Source organism: Anas acuta, chromosome 2, assembly GCF_963932015.1.
Source record: "Anas acuta chromosome 2, bAnaAcu1.1, whole genome shotgun sequence".
Classification (NCBI taxonomy): domain Eukaryota; kingdom Metazoa; phylum Chordata; class Aves; order Anseriformes; family Anatidae; genus Anas; species Anas acuta.
This window is the reverse complement of record NC_088980.1, coordinates 80,952,939-80,972,770: the sequence shown is the minus strand read 5'-3', so window position 1 is coordinate 80,972,770 and position 19,832 is coordinate 80,952,939. Positions and strand designations below refer to the sequence as shown.

General features: G+C 41.0%; 1 protein-coding gene across 2 annotated transcripts in view; it reads left to right on the top strand.

Moving 5' to 3' along the window:
- DUSP22 (dual specificity phosphatase 22) overlaps window positions 1-19,832 on the top strand; it is a 39,996-nt gene that overhangs the window by 15,721 nt on the left and 4,443 nt on the right. For both annotated transcript variants that reach the window (XM_068670947.1, XM_068670948.1), the window contains 3 exons: window positions 10,909-10,958; window positions 15,975-16,049; window positions 17,527-17,698. In XM_068670947.1, the coding sequence (XP_068527048.1) occupies window positions 10,909-10,958; window positions 15,975-16,049; window positions 17,527-17,698 (297 nt within the window). The remainder of the gene's footprint in view (window positions 1-10,908; window positions 10,959-15,974; window positions 16,050-17,526; window positions 17,699-19,832) is intronic.

The window sequence follows — 19,832 nt, the reverse complement described above, 5'->3', positions numbered from 1 at the left end:
TAAATAAAGGAGGTAAAGGCAAATCTTGTTAATTGTGTTTACAGCACAGCAGAGGTTATAGGTCTGTTAAGTGATATGTTTTGCCATCGAAATTCCAGGTGTTTGACCCTGCTCTGAGGGATGGTGCTTGGAGAAGGATGTGAGTCCAAACTAAATAGGATGCTGGCGTGGACTGTGCAGCTGCATAAACAAAACTGCATCCCATCCTGGGAAGCGTGTGCTGCTCTGGACAGTCATGTTCCAACAGATGGACTTGGGGCATCCTTAACTACCATTCTTACCTGTCCCCTGCCACTGGGTGCACACGTGGCAAAAGCAAGAGTGCTTCCTCCACTGCATTGGGCAGTGGTTGCTGTGTGTAATGCAGGAAGGCGCTAGTGCTAAGGGGCGCTAGAATTTCTTCTGTTTTGACAGTCGTTCAAGTCCCAGAGACCAATATCCACAGAGAGAGGCAGGGAATGGGCTGATAACAGCCCACGGGTCCCCATGCAGAGGAACCACCTCAGAATACCATGATGTGCCTGGCTGACAAATGAAGTTGCACACATTCGGGCTGGAAGGAAGCAAGGCTTTTAACAGGGAGAGTAAGTTATTGTTGAAACATATGGCCAAGGCAACAGTGGATTTTCTTAGGTGCTTCACTTGTGTGTGGAATTTGGTTCAAGTAAGGCTGTTACAGAGGTCTTGTTTCTCAGTCCTTGGTCTGTCCGAGATGCTTTGAGGTGCCAATTGAGGGGACTGCTGTGTATGTTGTACACAGCTGTCCATCGGTCCGGAAAGGGACTGAAACTACCCGCTTCTTTCACATGGTCCACCACACGTTTGTCAGTTACTAGTAATTTTGTTGTTTCTCTTGAGTAATGCCACAGGGTTTGACCTAGCAAATGCTTCAAATGTCTTACCAGTCGCCTGTGGTTGCGGAGCCCTTTGGGATTAATTGACTTGCAGCGCTGTCATTGTTAGACAGACTACTCGTGCATCACAGGGCGCTGTGTATGCTGCTCTCATCTTGAAGACATCGTGATGACCACACTCGTGTAGGTCTTAAATAAACAGGACTTTACCTGGGCGTTCTTGTATTGTCCTCTGTCACAAGCTTTCCATGTTAACAGCAGCTCTGTTTGCAACACGTTGCAACCATTAAGAGTAGGTTTTTGCATGTGTGCCGCTTCTCTATGCGTGTGAGTTTTTTCTGTGCTTTCTGTTGCTAGAGAATGTTTTTCTTTTTAGTGTCCTTTTTCAGATAAGGAGTGTATCAGTGTATGTGGCAGTTTCAGTTGAAGTCATTTGAATGAAGCGTCAAAAACTGAAATCCCAGCAAAACATGCCTGATTCTGGGGGTCTTGGGGCTTTTGTCATGTCTTTCTGCCCAGTGCCAAAGCACTCAAGGTTTAGGCATCCCCATTTCATGCGAATAGCCAGTCTGTGTCCTGGTCATAAGCACGTATGCAGGTGGTGCTGTTTCATGTCTTGTGGCTTGTTGGATTTCTTCTCTAGACAAAAAAAGAGTGATCTTAAAGTGTGGTGTGGATTTTTGAATGCTGCAATGTCTTCCAGTTAGTAAGAAAATTAATATCTATGAAGCATCCACTCTTCTTTGCCTCCAACGCTCAAGATACTAGCTTTACAGGTTGTTTTTCTCCCCATTCTGCATAGTTAACCAGAGCACCAGCAGAGTACAGTTATTTGCGCTTATTTTCTTTAGTATTCTGGTGGCATTAACAGTATCATCTTAACCTGGTACATGTTGTCTCCAGAGCAGTGGCTTTTTTTCTCATTTTCCTGAATCGATGACTATGTAAATATGGTAGGTAGGTGGAGGGGGTGGTAAAGAACAGCTAATTACTAACTCAACTAAGCATCTTTCTTTTCCAGTCTGATTGTGCAGCCAGAACAACTTGAATTAATTGTATCTTTAAGGTAAACCTCACGGGCCAGGTCATCTTATAAAGAGTTTGATTTTCCTTGAAAGTTTTCCTAGAAATTTTTAAATTTCTGTCAGAGTCGAATTAGGGTTTCAAATACTCAGTCCCTGAGAAACTGAACTGAAAGGGAAAAGCACAGCTAACACCGTGCTGTTAGTTTAGAACAATCTTTCACACTCCTCGAGTAGACAGCCAAATACCATAATAAAACAATATGGCCAACAAAAATGTACTCTAATTAGAACAGAACCAGTGCATGGAACAGAAGTTGTAGAAGAAATAAGGTTGCAGAGAAGCTGTACAACTTTTCAGCACCATTTTCAGTGCTGAATGTTGTGATATACCTGCTCAGTAAGGTGTTAAGGATGAGAAAGTTGCAGCTCGGGAAATAGCAAGAGAATGTATTGGATCGAATTTATGAATTAGAAATAAAAATTGTCTGGAAATAGAAGAACTAAACAGCTGATCACTTATAAAAAGCTGAAAATTATTTCCAAGATCTAATGGTCATAAAGTGCAGATAATAAAGTATAAATAGTGTAATAAATAATGTCATAAAGTATAGATAATGCATTCATATCAGCCTGCATTAAGATCTGAAATCTCACTTTATGTTTTTAAACCTGTCTGGATGTTGCAAATCTTACTGCATTTCTAGCTGGACCTTATAGCTTTGCATGTCTAAAGCTCATCTGTAAACTATACTTCTGTGGGTTTTTAGAAAAGGAAAGCAAACTAATCTGTGGAGGAGCTGAACTGGCTGCTCTGGTACAATGCAAGTAATCTTCCTCTACATTTTTGGATAGTATTTTTGCTGAGGTGTTTATTTGTTTGCTTGTTTTTTCTATGTGCTATTGTTAGCACTCAAGAATATGATGGGGTTTACTATGGGAGGCTTTCACAGAAGCTATGAAGGGGGTGATAGCCTCAGTATTTTTTAGTTTTCTAATTCTCCCTTTCCATCAGCACTTCGTGGTAGTTTCTTTCTCTCGGCTACACATTCTGGACAGGATTTTTTTCTTTTTTTTTTTTTTTTCTTTCTGTTGTGTGTATTGGGGCATACACAGTGCTGAAACAGATGGAGGAAAAAAAAATCCTGTCATGCTCTTTGCTGCTTCAACTCTGGAAGTGCTGAAAGCCACTTCAGTGCTTTCTTCTTTGGTTCTGTATTGTGAAGGAATATCCCCACACAGAAAACAGTCCAGAAAGTATTTGACTGGACTCAAAAGCATACCATTGCTCAACATGAGATAACTGAAAAGAGGAAAAATTGGGAAACTAAACAGCCAACATGTGCTAATTCTGGACAGATGTGGCTCAGTGAGTGAGAAAGGCTAGTCTGTTAAAGCTGTGTTATGTTGGATAGCATACAGAAGCCTTGAGCTGTAGGAGCCCATTCATATATCAGAATTGCGTCTTGATGATGTGCTGAAAGAAGCCCCTGCTCGGTATGGCCGCACAACTTGTTCTGTGCATCGGCTTTGCTGTCTTCCGTATCTAGCCCAAGCACTTACGGGAGCCATTAGAGTGAGATGGAAAGTCAGCCTTCAAAATCAGAGTTGCTAATATCATATCACAAGGCCATGGCTGTTGTATCGAGATCAGCTCTGGAAATGATTTAATCAGGTCAGGGTGTTGCATTTCCATTTCCACCACTAAGCTCTCATTATCACCAGTGTTGCTACCAGTGTTGCCACCACTGGAAGCCATCGGTTTTCAGCCCTTGTGCTACCATCAAGAGGAAGTGTAGAAGTGCCTCTTCTACTCAAAAGCTTAACTTTCTTTTACGGTGTTTCACTGCTTTTTCATGGTAAGGTTTTCCCCTCATGAGATGTTTCAGAAGACCATGCTGAGCAAAATAGCTACCATTTTTCTTTCAGGTGTGGCAGCGCCAGAAGATTTTCTCTAGCTTGAAGTAATGCCCAGTCCGGCTTTGGCTCTGCTTGTGAAGTTAGGGCCTCTGACTAATTTTTCAAAAATGACTTTGGTGCCCTGCTAAGAAGCCTCCAAGAGACTTCCACGGAGCAACTTTTAAAGTGTGTCAGGCCAGGTCTTCGTCATGAGTTACCCTTGGCAGAGGCCGCTGTGGTGGCGATGCACTGAAATCAGTTCATCGTTTGAGTTGCTCAGCACACACCAGCTGTGTCAGGGGAAGCATGTTCTTCTACTGACAGGTGGTAGGAAAGAAAGGGTGAGGAGCTTCAGAAGCTTTCAGTAGCCAGTTGTTGGTATGAGGGGTTTTTAGACCAGCAAGTGCTTGGGCTGGTGTGTCTCACTGATTGGATACCACGTTGACTGGAGCAGAACAAATGCTCTGGCCCACCCTGTGGAGAGCCTTAATCCAAGTGTGTGATGTGAGCGTCTTCCAGAGGTGTTGCCAGCGTGTTCCAGCACTCCCTGAGAGAAAGGGGCAAGTGGGATTTATTGCTTTATCCTTGTACTCAGAGATTCCCCCGTAGGGTTCAGGGACCAAGTGCGATAGGCAGTGCTCAGATGTTAGGTTTGCCACGACGTGTCTGGGGGTTTAAGTACACCCTCTAGTAAAGGCATATGAACGAGGTCCTTCCTCTCAGCTGAAGTGTGTAGTCCTGTAAATACTATAGTTTACATCTCTGAAGGAGATGTAAAATGCAAAGTTATTAGTATTTTCTCCTACTTCCCATTCTTTCGGGTGAGCCAGGTTAAAGTTACCGTTCACGTTTTGGGTTAGAAGCAGTATGTGCAGCTCTTTGTAAGTCAAGTCAAAGCCTTGACTTTGCAACATTTCTTCTTATAATGTTAGAAAGATGGACTAAGAGGAGAGATTGGGAAGGGGAGCTTTAATAGGACACTTCTTGTATTTGTGACTGGCAATTTCCAGCCTTAGGGCTGGGCTTTTCAAAAGTGTTGCTGAGCCTATTTACTAAGAAAACCATAAACTTCACAAAAAAAACCCACAACACATATGACTTGCAAAAAGCTATTTTATTATAATAATACAACACAAACTGAATGTATAAATTCTATTGCAGGAGCTTCCTGCTTTTCTGCAGTTCATATTCTCCATGTAATTTCAATTTCATTTATAAATATTTTTTCAAAACCAAACCTGAATGTGGTGTTCACTAAAGTCAATTAGTGGTTGTGTTTTTTGCTGAAACACAAATGTATTTTCTGTGAGTCATTAATAAAATCAACACCGATGGTGATTGCTACAGAAAGCAACTGAAAGGACAAACAAACGGTTGAATGGTTTTTCAGTTTAGCATGTTCAGTTTGGTGTATTACTGGACAAAACTCTTGATCAACTCTTGTTGGTTTGGCTTGAGGAAGCTTCGTGCTGGCTGTTTCCCACTTTAGCTTTTTTGCTGAAATGCCCCTAAACAAAAATAAGTCCTGTCCTCATCTGTTGATGTGACGACTCAAATTAACACATGGTTTTTGACTAACCTGAAAGAACTTGCCAGGTGCTGGAGGTTTTCTATTTGCATCTGGGTTCACAAATTTAAGTTTAGGGTTTTAGGTTTAAAAAAAATTTCTTGGAAGTCGTTGATGGTATCTTTACATAAATTTAAATATAGTGAGGTTTATTGCCAAAAATACAATCCTGCTCTTTTTAAAGTATTTTTTTCTTTAACTCCACACCCCCGCCCCCCTGATGGAGAATAGATTTTTGTAATTTTACGTTCTTTTTTTTCATCTTTCTTCCTTATCTTTTAATATTCTCAGTTCTAGATTCAGATTTCCAGTGCTAAGAAGAATGTCCAAAATGTTGTATATACAGCAGTGGAGGGGACCATGTTCTGAAGAACGTCTGCCAAGTGTACTGAGTTTTATATAAATATAATTGGTCTTTAAACTATATGTTAATATGATTTTAGCTTGTAATCAAACTGAGCCTCATTCTTAATCACTTCAGAATGTCTTTTTCATCATTAGAGAGGAGAAAATGTCCGTATAGGTGCTGCACTTCTCTCAGAGTACTACTCTTTACACGTTATCCTGTTTGGAGTTGAATTTTTTCTTGGTATTAAGATTTGTGTGCTCTTTAGAGATCTTATTTTTAGTTGCTGACCCATTATCTGACATGTAATACGTGCGGAATTTTGCTGTAGCAAAATGACACATCTACATGTTCTACTATGAAAACAATGACAGTTTTTGCAAGTTCAGTTAAAATGAATGAAGCTCGAGTATTTTTTCTTTTTAAGCTAAGCCATAGTAAGTAGATCAGAAATGGAGCATTCATTAAGAAATTGGACTGTTATCTTTCCTGAGCACTATGTAAAGTACTGGATTTAATAACGAAGATGTATTTTTTTTAAGAGCTAATAACATTTAGAAGGTCTTGTTTTAGTGTTACTGGCTTTTCCAAATGTGAAATTACTGTTTGGTTTCCGATCTTAGTAGATCAACCTCAAAAAAATAAACACAAGTTTGAAAAGGCCTGCAATTACTGTAGTATCTTTTTAACTTCAGTGTAAAACCTCTGTGTGAGCGCATGCATGTGTGTGTGTATATATATATATATATATATATATATACACATATACGCGCACCTAAACCTTTTTAATCTTAATACCTATATATTGACTGTCACGGAACTGATTTAGTTCTAGAACCTCTGAAATTGTGCAAGTGTTGTAGTTTCTCAAATACCAGTGAATTTTAGAAATTTTACCAAACTCTCGCTTGTTTCAACTTTGACAATCTTGAAATCAGAATACTTGCTCTAGTTTTGTTAGCTCTCACTGTATCGGTTTAACTGTAGCATGTAGTTTCAGGGCCTAAGAGACAGAAATCTAGTTTTGGTGGTTACTCTGTCTGCTGAAACAGAAAACAGAAAAGTAAATGATGTTTTATTTTATTCAATTTTTTTTTTTTTAATCTTAGCAGTTCAAATGCAGCAGAAGAAATAGGAGTGATGTTTTTAATTGATTGGGGTGTCAGAGTCATCACGTGGATAATCAGGAAAAAGTTTAGGAAGGTGTATGTTTCAGAGGGTTTGTTGGTAAAGGTGATCGATGGAGAAAGTAAAGTGAGCAGTGATTTAAAAGTACCAAATGGAGAATAGGAGTGAATTGAGAGACAAGCAGAAGGAAACTGTGTTGAGCATCTCATTGACCTAGAAGCTTAGATTTGACCTGATGAATATTCACTGGAGGACAGCCTTTTCTTTTGCATTAGGATGTGTGTGAAATGTTTCATTACCTGAGAACATACCTATTTTCAGTTTAATGAGAAAATGGGGTTGATTTTTTTCTGATAATCTGGGAAAAAGGTGGTTTGGAAAGAGAAGACAACTGGCACGTGTCAGCTGAAGAAATGTTTGAATAATAACATTGGCACCAGTATTCAGTAAAGTTAATCTCATACTTTGCGTATGATTTAATAATAATTCTTTTTACCTCTTCTTATAGTTGCAAGCTTTTCTCTTTGCTTTGAGCAAATACCATGGTTTTGGGACGAGTAGCTATTCTCTGGCACCTAATTTAATGTTTGCAGTTGAAGTAAAAAAATATCTATTTTGAGATGTTTTGTCCTTTCTCCACTGAATAATTCTTAGAAAACTGTCAGTCCAAGGGAAGAAAAAACATTGATTTAAAACTAATAAAAAAAAATCCAAACTCTTCCATACAGCGTGACATTAACCTTATGTTTTGTATTCCCTTCACTAATGTGCAATTTTGGATCAACTCTGTCTGTATATTGCGTGTGCAACCAGATTAATGTTTATTGAGTGAAGCTGCTGACTCGGTACTGGTTTGGAGGTTGCTGAAATTTTCACTGGGAGATAGTCCGCTTGACTCTAACAGTCTTTTGATGTTTAGCTTACTCTCTTTTAGTTGTCGTGTTTCAGTGGTTGTTGCCTGCTTACATCTTAGGCTTTGCAGTTTCAGAATTGCAAGCAAACTCTGCAGGATAATAAAGTAGCGATGTCTGTGTCTTTCTTGCATGCTAGTACCCCATCTAAAATGTTGTAGCTATTTACTTGTTTCCTTGACAAAGTGTTCTGCTTTGAGAGGTCCCTTTGGGACACTTCTTAGATGTTATCTGCAAAGGTATGTGCTCAGGAGGAAGAATGGTGTCTTGGGGCACAAATAAACAAATATTATGATCCTGGGTAGTGTGTTGTTTTTTTTTTAAACAGACAAGAGGGTTCAGTCATTAAGTGTCTTCCTATTGCCAGTATGTTTTAAAAAAAGAATGTGTATCCAGCATGCATGAGTAAAAGCTAATCCCAGCAAAGTATGAATAGCTACACAAAAAAATCCTAATGGGTCTCATTTATGAAAACCTGCCTTGTGCAGTCCTGTGTAGCTGCTGTATTTCTGGTACCTGATTGTGATGAATGATATTTGATTCTATCATTATTCTTGTTTAAACATAAAAAAGCAAAACTTGATGGTAGGGTGGGATCCTCAGGAGTTACCAACGCTGGCCAAACTGCTTGGGTTAAAGTCACAGAGTTTCACTGGTTTATTTTTTATTTTTGTGCCTGTGAGAGTTGGGTTAGGCCACTGCACAATACTTCTGAAATCCCACCTCTAGCTATTTCTGAGTTGAGTGTGTGATTATTTCCTCACAGGGAGGAGTCCATCACCACAGCCTTCCAGAAACACCACACGCAAGACACGCATCCGTCCAAATACCAAATTCCAGTAGCTTCTCAAAGAGGAGGTGTTCAAAGTTATTTTAATCAGGCTCATTGGCTGATGCTGAGCATTTGTCGGCACAGTAATGAGAGGAGTGCTGGTGTTACTTCACTGGAAGTTGTAGGTGCTGCAGTAGGATCAGGCTCTGGATGAGCCATTCAGTACCATATGCGGTCTCCTACAGGCGAGTTTCATGCTTGCTTGCGGTACTGGGAACTAGCCAGCCATGACAAAGAAAAAGAACACTGTGGGTCTTCACCTTGTGCTGGTGCTACTTCTGCTTTTAGAGTGAACATCATCTGAAAGCCCCTCTGCATGCAGCTTGTGAAGAGCACTCAGCGTGTGCCACAGCTTCTGAAATCCGTGGAACAGCTTGTATCAGTCAGCCTGTGTTGTAGGAGCAAACCCAAGGCACACAGCATGTGCTAGTGTTAACCTGTCTCCTACTTCAGTTTTCTGTGTCTTTCTTCCCTTGGTGGTGCGGTTAATGGCACGGAGTGGTGCAGAGGTGTGACAGATTGGCATGCACGTTTACTTTCAGGTCTGAGGCCCTGTTTCTACTGGAGTGACTCACTTGGAAGTGGTGCTAGTGTCCAAGATGAACCTCTCAAATGTGTCACACAAGGTTATTATCGTAATTACCTGTCACAACACAATTACTGTCCTTGGTTCAGGAGACTGTTAGTGGATGTATTACTACTACTGCAAGTTTCTAAGTGGATGCATCTACATGAGCCCTTGTGGATCACCTTATGGCTCTGAGGCCATCCTGGTGCCTCACAGTAGACATCCCTTATCCTGACACAGGGCAAGGAAGTCTGGTAAAGCATAGGCATGCTCTCAAAACTGTGTGGCTGTGAGGAAAGCACTGGCCAGAGAAGTTCTGTCAGGCTGCAAGAAAGGCTGGTGCTTTATGGAAGTGTTACTCAGGAGGTGGGGGTGAGGGATCACCACATCCTTTCTGACGTAGCGGTGAAGTTCATGCATCTTGTAGAGGATTAGCGTGATGGTGTGTCATGGTGCCAGAGGCCAGGGCCACTAACTCAAGTGATTATTATTCTTTGGTGTGAGGTGACAGGTGAAGTAACAAAGTGCTTGTAGGGAAGAGCAAAGAGAGGATTCTGAGCCTGAACAGTAAAGGCAGTGCTGGAGAAGATGCTACCTCAGGTAGCTGGCACAGCTGAGCAATGAACTTTTCACACACAGCCTTCCACCTAGCAAATGAAGTGCCTGGCAGATGTGTATTATGTTCCACCTTGTTGGCAAATGTCACTTGAAGGATCTCTTGTAAATAAACGTTTGATTTTTTTTTTTTCCCTTGTGTGTTACTGGATGAGTGTGCAAAGTTATCAGGGGTTTTCGTATTGTTACAGAAAGATAACCTAATGTGTATTTTGTGGTGGACTCTTTGCTCTGAATCCTTATCTTTACAAGTACATCTGAAAAATTCACAACTCTGCTTATCTCAGACGCTGAAAGACTTCCAGTGAATAATTTAGTTTTTATGTATTTGAGCTGAAACCTGTTTTCTTGGAAGTCCTATTTGAGAAGTCAGCTAAATATGCTTTCAGAAGCGTTTGTTTTCTTAATAGTCAGAAGGGCAAAGGGGGCTTTGAAAATAAAATGACAGTTAAACTGAGCGTTAACAATGCAAAGCAGTAGAGTATGATTACACTGATGTTTTAAATATACCCAGTAACACTTCCAATGCATGAGAAGTGCTTGTCAAACTTCCCTAATTAATCTTGTAACTTACTATGGTAGCTGACTAAAATGGTGAGGCTAACTTTGTGGAAGAAAAGTACGGGTTTTATGGTTGTCCTTCTTGAACTTTCAAAAAAAAAAATAATTTTAAAAGCAAAAAACACCCCACAAACATATTTTTTTTCTCCAAAATGCATTGCATTTTGTTTGGTTTGCCAGCCATGTGAAAAAAAAAAAGATTAGCACAGATTCAAAAGAAACTGCTTATCACCATTTTAAGTTGAAGACTTTGTTCAGAGAAAGAGAAGGGCAGGGGACAACTTAGTTTTACTAGAAAAATAAGAATGTGATTTTTGGGGAAAAAAAAGAGCTATGCTTTTTTAGTAAAGATGTTTCTATTTTTAAAATCTTGCTGCTGGTCCCTTGGATAAGCATAACTAAGTGAAGTCTTGGCAACAAAGCAGATGTGAAAACAATGTTTTAAAACCTGGCTGCACAGAGATGGTAGTTGCTTGTCTGAATAATGATGCATCTTCCTCAAAATCTGTAAGGCTGCACCAGTCTAGACCATGAGTAGCACAGTAGTAGATAAGTGCATGTGACTTGAATGTTTTCTGCTAATTTCTTTTTGCTTCTTTACACAGGGAGTGAAGTATCTCTGTATTCCTGCTGCTGACTCACCCTCGCAGAACTTGTAAGTTATTTAAAAATATAAAACACAAAAACACAGAAGTCCTTCAGTACACCATGGTGCCTTTTTCACAATAACCTAAAAGATCTGATTCTGATCTCTCACAAATACTGCACTAATGTGTTTTTTTTATCTATTAATAAAACACAATAATGCTTTCTTGCAGCCACTTTGGTTCTGCCCCTGCTTTTTGTAAGGGGTTTATAGGAGGGTCACTACATAAACATTGTTCATCCATTTCTGGCTCTAAACTGTAGGGGTTCCTCAGTGAGGCTGTTTGGAATTTATTCCCAGTTTATTCTAGCCATTATTTTTGTGAATCTTTTTGCTTGACTACTCTTTCTTGCTTGCACTATCTCTAGCCCCTAAGAAGTGGAAAATACGTGCAAAAGCTATGAAGCCTGGTGCTTCAAAGGTTAAAATAAATTCCTCACAGTGGCCCTTTGATAAAAAGCCCCAGTGTGCAAAGTACTCCTGCAACTGTCTGCTCTGGATGACTTGGCACCTACGTCTGAAGGCCCCACTGCACTTATTAGTAGACTGGCATGGTGGGGAATTTGTCTGCGCTGGAGTGGTTGTTGCCTTGAGCATGTATGTACTGAAACTGCTGAGTCCCAGCCTCGATCTTTCTCATTGCTGCTCACATTTGTGAAATGTTGATTGACTTGCCCTTGGTTTTAATGTTTTGAACCATTGAACTGAAGGTGCATGGCAAATCTTGATTCCAAAGAGAAATCAAAACAAATTTTGTAAGAGAACTTGGATGGTGACCAACTCTTTCTTCTAGAACTCACTGTTTATGTTGGGGACAGATGAGGGGGGTTTCAGCCACATCCTGCTAGCAAGTTTTGTAGAGAGGCAAGTACTTGAAAGAAGCCTGGTATGTACGGAAGGAAATGCAGCACTGCTTTTCTCTCACATCACAGCAATATTCCGGCTGATGCTTTCGGTGGATATTTTTAGAGAGTGTATTTCTCATACCCTAGAAAGATTCCAGTGTGGCATTTGATGTGTATTGGTTTGTCTTCTCATTGTGATGTGTTTCTGTAATGATTAAAAAAAATAATAAAAAGCTCCCACCACCAACAAATATACACAAACCAAAAACAAACAAGGCCCCCTGGTCCCCCTCCCTGAGCCACAAACTTAATTTTCAAGACAGGTCTGTAATGAGAAGGCAGATGGTTAACTACCTTTGTCACAGACAACTAGCTACGTTTGATACTTAAACTAAAGTAAAAAATCAATCCTTTTTTGTAGAGGAAAAAAAAGAGATTAGAGGGAAACGTTCAATGTCTTATTAATAGTTCATTGGTATTCTGAGATCTGTAGCATTTCTGAAATGTTTTCCAAAATCTGCTTCCTTTTCTTAGTAGAGATCTGGATCAATTCAGGGAAGGGAATAGAGGGTGCAACATTTGTGGTGAATATTAATTATTGTACAGTTCAGTCCCTCCATCACTGTTAAATATCAAGGAGTTATATTGAAAAACCACCTCCAGCACTTGAACCGTCTGGTGTGGTATCAAAGCTATTAAAGCTTCAGTAAGAAAATACAATATTTGCATGAGTATTGTTTCTGTTATGCTGAAGGCGTCTATGATTCTTGCTTTGGTATCAGGTGGTTACAAGCAAACGTCATTACTTCTAATACTGAGACATTTTATCACTTAAAATAAAACTTGATGACTAACCGATTTTTCTTTTTTTGCTTTATACAGTGCAGAAATTCAAGTAAAGTCAAATCACGATGTCCCCAAGCAGTGTTTTTACTTGCTTAGCGCGTACAGCCCTCTGAAGCAAGAGGAAACTGTTTTTGTTCAGACTGTGAGGACATGACAGTCATATCTAGGAATGGGTGACCGCACCGTGTATATGCCCCCTTTGTGGAGGGGGAGATAAATGGGGAGGAGATCCCTCTGCAACACCCTTACACATCTACCCTCTTCTCTCAAAGGAGATTCTGGTGGTCTTGGGGAAAGAAAAAAAGAAAAGCACCCTTCTGTGTTGCATATCCTTGTGTTAGCAGTTGCTGAGAGGCACGACAGACTGGACATGCACTGCTCTCTTGCATGTGTTGCCAAACAGCAAGTTTGTCAGAAGCTCCTGAAGCTTTGTTGCTATCTTGCAACTGCTGGCAAGTTCAGAAGGTCCAACTGAAGGCCCTAACCCACTGAACTTCGGGTCTGTGAGCTCCTAATTCACTGCAGCTTAGTTTTTGTGAGGGGAGCTTTACATAATGCACCAGTAATCAACATAAGGTTGTTCAGTAGATCTCTTTTCCTCAGAGGGATGAATTGCCAGAGAAATATAACAGGGATTTATTTCCCTGTTAATACAGGAGCACTCACTGAAGTGGCTTGAAAGCTTGCCTCTGCTCCTGCGTTCTGCACCCACTTTGTTCAGCAACGCAGCAGTTGCTGTTGAGACCAGAGGTGCTTCCTAGGAGTTAAATGAGTGTTTCCCTGGACCGTGAGTATTTTGCCTTGGGCCACTGACTTCCCCAGAAATGTGATGTCCTACAGAACCTGTTACTAATAGGGTATTCTGTAGAAACCAAACCTTCCGTTTCTGCCCTGCTCTAACCAATTGTCTTGGGCTCTGTGTTTCTAAGGAACTAGCATCCAACCGTCAGGCTGGTGATGGTGATAACCCAGAAGCCAGGGAAACCCATTATGAAAAGCAGTTTAGGTGGACCTTTGCATTTAGATTGCCAGAGGAAAGAAACATCAAGTAGCTGCTCAGTCCAACAAACAGGTTGTGATTCAAGGCATTTGTCAAGTGTTTTCCTGTTACAGATGATAATCAACTATTCTGTGGTTAATGTAAGACTTGCCATTCTTTGTGTCTGTGGCAATTGCCACACGGTTAACTGATCCTCAATCTCAGTTTTTTGTGTAAATAAGTTTGTGTCATAACTTTGAAAATGTGTTTAGGCAACCGTGTCCGCTGTGGAGCCAGCAATGCTCTTATACCATCGGTTGTGGAAAAGCACATTTCTCTTTTTCTCTGACTCAAGGTGAGGAGAGGTTGTGGTTCTTCAGAGCAGCCCTGGTTCTGAGCTTTGCTATTTCTCTTCTCATTTTCATGATTGCCTGCAGACACTTACACTTGACAGTGAATCAGCAGACTGAGTGTCAGCAATAAGGAAGGACAAATAAAACTGAGTGAATGGCGTTCGCTGCTAGCTATATTTAGTACCTTGCAAAGGTGCTGTGCTCATTCACAGATGCTTTTCAAACCAAAGCATTGAAGTGTTTAACCAAAAGTTGTGCTAGACCATTGAAGTGAATTCACGGTGCTTGGAGCTGCTCTGTTGGCCAGATTCTCTAGAGAGAGAGAGGAAAGATGGGTGTACGAGAAGATAGGGATGTTGTCAGTCCAACCCTAAGCAAGCTTCACCTGATCAAATCCACTTGATCATGGACAAGCAGTCCTGATTTGTGCAGTAGCAATGCCTCTTGTACACGCAGCCTGGTGTCATTTGTCACCCAGGTTATCTATGTGAAGCTCGTGATTCCCCACAGGTAGACCCGAGTGTCACAATTTGTTGCAATTGAGCCAGTGAAAATGTTTTGGAGCAGCAGTCTGAGTAGAAATGCATTCATAAGGCTTCTTTAGTTGTCTTTGCTCATCTCAATTGATAAGTTCCTTGAGAAACACAGAGTCCTGAGTTTACTTTCTGCCTTAAAGCCTGGGGTTAGCTCATGCCGTGACGTTTTTCTTACAAGTCGCTCAAGTTTCTTCCGGCTGCATTCTCCGCATTGCATCCAGTGATGCAAGAACCGCCTTGGGGAGCGAGTCCTGGCTTTGTGATCCTTCTTTCTGGATATATCAGCTTATATATCAATGCCTTTGCGAGTCCCGCAGGCAGTCGCTCTTGCATCAATGTCCTCCTTCAGTTCTCAGTGTTTACAGTATCAACAGCTGCACTCTTGGGCAGGAAGGGAAGCTTCCTTTTATGTGGGCATTCCTGATTTTTGTGTGGCTGCTGGTGCCGGGCTGAGGTTTTTTCTTTTTACCCTTGTGGTATAATATACACTCAGCGGGAGGGGAAACGTCTTGAATACAGGACGTTGTGTTTCATGGGTGTTAAGTGCAGTGTGCTTTCAGGTTCGTCTTTGCTTCTTGCGAGGTGTTCAGTGCCGTGCTTTCTGGCAGTCTCCTCTGTCTGTGCTACTACTTGTGAGCTTGACGTGCACAAGCACTCAAAGGCTGCAGTGAACTCCAGTTCTGTTGAGCTGAGAGGTGCTGCTGGCACCTGTGGTCAATTACGGACAGCCCCAATGGGTTTCAGCCCAAAGGGCAGGGGCAGGGTGAGCATTTTTTTTCCGTGAGTCTTTCTTTCCCATGTTTTCTACCACAGTGCTTAACAAAATGTAGACTGTAGGCAGGGATTGGCTGCTGTGCTAAATAACAGTGGGGTCCTGAGATCTACGGGGAAGAAGCTGGAAGGAGATGAAGTAGCCAAGACTTGAACAGAGAATTTTTTTCATACCAGTGACAGAAGAGAAAGATTTCATGTTGAGAAGAGTCATAATGTTTAGGTGTGTCCTGGTGCATGGGTTGAAGGAGGAGGAGAAGTCAAAGTTAAGCTCCAGTTTGGGTAGCAGGATGCTGCTTTGTGAAAGGCAATATACTGAGAGTTCGTGTAGCCATGCTGAGTTTCACCTGATGTCAGAGTATACTCAAGGAGACGTGAGGTTGAGTTACTAGTTAAAAGAGGAATAAAACACAAACTGAAACACAGACTTGCCAGTCATCAGAACAAAGTATTTGCTAATGTTTATTGCACCGTAGTACCTAAAATACCAGTTTCTCCTTCAGGTAGCATGGTGAAAAACGATGCCAGTGAATTTGGGGTTTCATCGATAGATATCAACTTTCACACTGCAAGCCCCGTGTTCAGTTCTAAATTCTCGAAACAGCATTAAGTAAGCTTTCGGATGCATTTTTCTCTAGGTAGTGATTTTACTAAATAGAGCACTTTCTTTACTCCCCTTCTGCTTCTGTTTTCAGGGCAAGGCATTTCAGAGAGAGCATCAAATTCATCCATGAGTGCCGGCTTACAGGTGAAGGCTGCCTAGTTCATTGGTATGTATATCCCTGATCAAGAAAGCTTCAAGGTCTCTGTGCTTTTACTTGTATGTTCATCATGTTAATGATAAGGTAGTGTTTATCTCCATTTTATATCAAAACTTGCTTGGACTGAAGTGCTCTTTTTATTTGAGGATCCCCAGAAAATTTACAAATGCTATTAAAGCATTATGCAACTAGAACTTCTGAGCTGCTAGGCTGGGCAGCTGCCTGGTGGTAAAAGGAGCCCAAGAAATTCTTTGATAAAGATCAAACCTTTTTATTGGTCTTTCCTAAGAAAGTAATAATAAAAAAATCTCTTTGACTAGGGTTCTTAATTATTTCCCATTGTTGTTGTTATGGTTTCTGTAATCCTAATAACTTGATTGGTTTCCATGACAGCTATTTGGGTGACTTCAACGTTACTACAAATAAAAAATAGTAAAAAAAATCGGAAAATATTTTTTTTTCTTTCAGTTGCTGAAAGAAATGTTGCTTTTTTTAATAGCAAGTCTCTGATTGGAGACCCCTGGGACTATAAAAAGTAAAAAAAGGAAATCCCACCCTGTTTTTTTTTTTTTTTCTCTCTGCTATTGGTTGTAGTCTGTGTTGTATGTCCGTATGGCATATCTGAGTCTATATCTGGAATCGGTGTCATCTCACGGTTTGAACACTGGACTTGAACACAGGCCCTGAGTATAAACCCTTGGTTTGCTACCAACTCATAGCAGGGCTGTGGACAAGTCATTTGGTCAGTCTCCATGTATGTAATACAGGAATAATATCTCTAAATTTTGATGGGTTTAAAAAGCACATGTTTAAATTTTGTGATATACTTCAAGAGCATAAGAGGGCTTGGAAATGCCAGATGAAAGAATCTGGTACAAATGTAGCCCAGGCACGTTCTTTATACTCACCATAGTAAGACTTGTAGTCCTTCTAGAGCTGTCAAACCAGCACTAGTGAATGATTCTGACTTTATCCTACTGTTTCAGGAAACACGAATCCTGAGAGCGTAAGTTACAGAGTGCATGGATAGCAGAAATAGTAAAAGAGCTCAAGCAACCAGACTCGTGGACTTTACAATTCAGTTAAAGTTTATTTCAGACCCATAAAAACGTAGCCTTTATTCATGGTGAAAAGGGAACAGTCCCATTTTAGTGCCCTGATCTGTATAGGCAGAAGAATGTGGGTGACTTAGCTTACTCAAAACCAGATCTCACTTAGAACATGTGTGCTGTCCTCCCCTTTTGTAAAGACAATGCTTATTCCTTCATTTCTAGTCTCATATGAATTATCTCTCTGAAGCAGCTTTCTCAATCTTGTCATCGATCTGTTCTGATGCATTTGAAAAAGCAGTACCCAAATCCCCTTAGCTCAAGTACAGCAGTATTTCTTTATGGTGGCAGGCAGCACAGCAGCCTCCTGTGGTTTTGGGAAGTGATGCTTTCAGTGCTGTACTTCATCTGTTTGTTGCACCTCGTTTGTCATGCAGCCTTGCAGGTGTCTCCAGGAGTGTAACGTTGGTGGTTGCCTACATTATGACCATCACAGACTTTGGCTGGGAAGATGCGCTGTCTGTTGTCCGAGCAGCAAGATCCTGTGCCAATCCCAACATGGGCTTCCAGAGACAGCTGCAGGAGTTTGAAAAGCATGATGTCGATCAGGTAAATGACCTACAAACAGATGAAATGAGAATCAGAGCTCTGACTTAATTCATGAGCTACTTCTCAGTAGCTGGTCTGACTCCTTGGTTTTGGTTTGTGGGAGTGGCCTCTTGGTTAAGCCTGCTACACTGGAGAGGTGCAGATGGAGCTGAAGGTAACAGGGAACATGGGATGGGAGGAAAGATGAAGCACAGCACCTAAGCACACCTGCCCAGCTACGCTCTCAATCCAGTGATCTTCATGTGTGCTGAAGACGTGATACAAGACTTAACACCTTTAGAGAGAGGAAAAAGTAAAAAGCTCAGAATGCTGCAGTAGTGAGATCAAGCTTTAATGCTGGTTGCATAAAAGTATTTTTTCCTCACATTCATTTGGAATAGTAGGCAGGAAAGAAATCATAATCAGAGAATTTTGCTACCCAGGAGTCAAGTTAGGTTCTCGTTATGACTTACGTCCTCCGTCAGCAATACTGTCTGTGGCTGAGACTTCATAACCATTCTGATTTGTAGAACAGTCTCAAATCTGACTCTTCTGCTTATTTCCTAGCCTTTGGAGGCTTTGTAGGGCTAGGAGAATTGAGGAAACAATAAGACTGCAAAGTGGTTATTACGAAATAAAAATTAGTTTCTTACCAGTAAAAACAACCATCCTACGCAAAAGACCTGCTCCCCATGGGTGATCAGTGACTTCCACTTACACTAACTTCCTCCTCGGTCTGTCCCCTCTGTTTTCCATTGCTCAGCATGTTGCTGTTCTCTGGACTTGCTTGGATTTTACTTATTAAAAAAAAAAATAATAATCAATAACAGAGGCAAGCCAAAATACATGAGGCAGAGGAGTTTGGCTTTTTTATCCCGTCCCCATCGTTCTGCTGCAGAAAGCTCAGAGTTTAGAAATTACCATTTGTTTTGCATGATGCAGCTTGCAACCGTAAATATTTGTGTTGATTTTTTTTTTTTTTTTTTTAATATTTAACTGAATGTTTCCTGGATCGTTTGGAACTGATGTAAATGGTAGAGTAACTGATTTTTAAGAGACAGAAATCAGAGGGGGACTTTCCAGACTTGTCTCCTTCCTCCCTTACAGTCATTTCTACTCTAATTGGTCTGGGCTAACAGCAATGACAATTAAGGCTGTATGCAAATAGCCCGATAAAGACAGTAACGTCTCTCTTTTTTCATCCACAATGGACGGGGCATTCTGCCTATTTCACTGAGGGGGAGGCAGTAGGTTGCAAAAAGAAATATCCACCTGTAGTCAGCGGCTGGGCTGTAGTTTCCTACTGGCTCTTAATAGCAACCACATCCTTAGCAGGTGTCTGTTTACACACCTGATTTCAGTGGAATATTGCCATCTGCAAAGGGTGTGAACTTTTTTTCTGATTGCAGCACCATGGGTGTTTTGCTGTGCATACGTAGGGTGGTATCCTGTGGGGTTTCTGGGATGGGGGTCCCTTAGATCTTGGCCTCACAGGAAAGGGTTTAGTCACTAAGAGGGCCGTGTGGTCTGCAATAACTCCGTGCTTCCAGGTGGTAGCCTGAGGCTTCAGATTTGACTCAGCATGTTAGGATCTCTTAGGAATTGGAGGGTGTAACTATACTGAGGTCTTGTCTCCTGATGTTCAACTAAATTGTCTTTACAGCTAAAGTTGTCCATGAGCCCCAAGTAGAACAAAGCTATGGAAGTTAAGGCTTGAAAAATTCACAGGAATGGTATCCCCACTGGGATGGGATAGCTGGGGTCTGTGTCTTGCTGCTTCTACAGAGAAGACCAACAAAGATTGCCAGGAGTGACTAAATGGACTTAAATACTTCAACTGGCAAAGAAATGACAGAGTAATGTGACAAAGATTAATGAAATTGAGAGGAATAGAGAAGGTGAACAGGTGTGACTTGTGCTCTTCCTTGTAATATAAAGTGGAGCTATCAAGTGGCAGGTCCCAATCAAACAAAAGCATTTTTTTATTACAATATGTACTTGTGGATAATGTTGGCATCCACATACCTTGTAGCAAAAATCTGTGGATTTGAAAAGTGATCTCATGGTAAGGAAAAAAAAATAAATGATATCAAGCACAAAGATCCTGCCTCAGTTAAAATATCTGGAAGCTGAGGAAGATGTCCCAGCATGATTG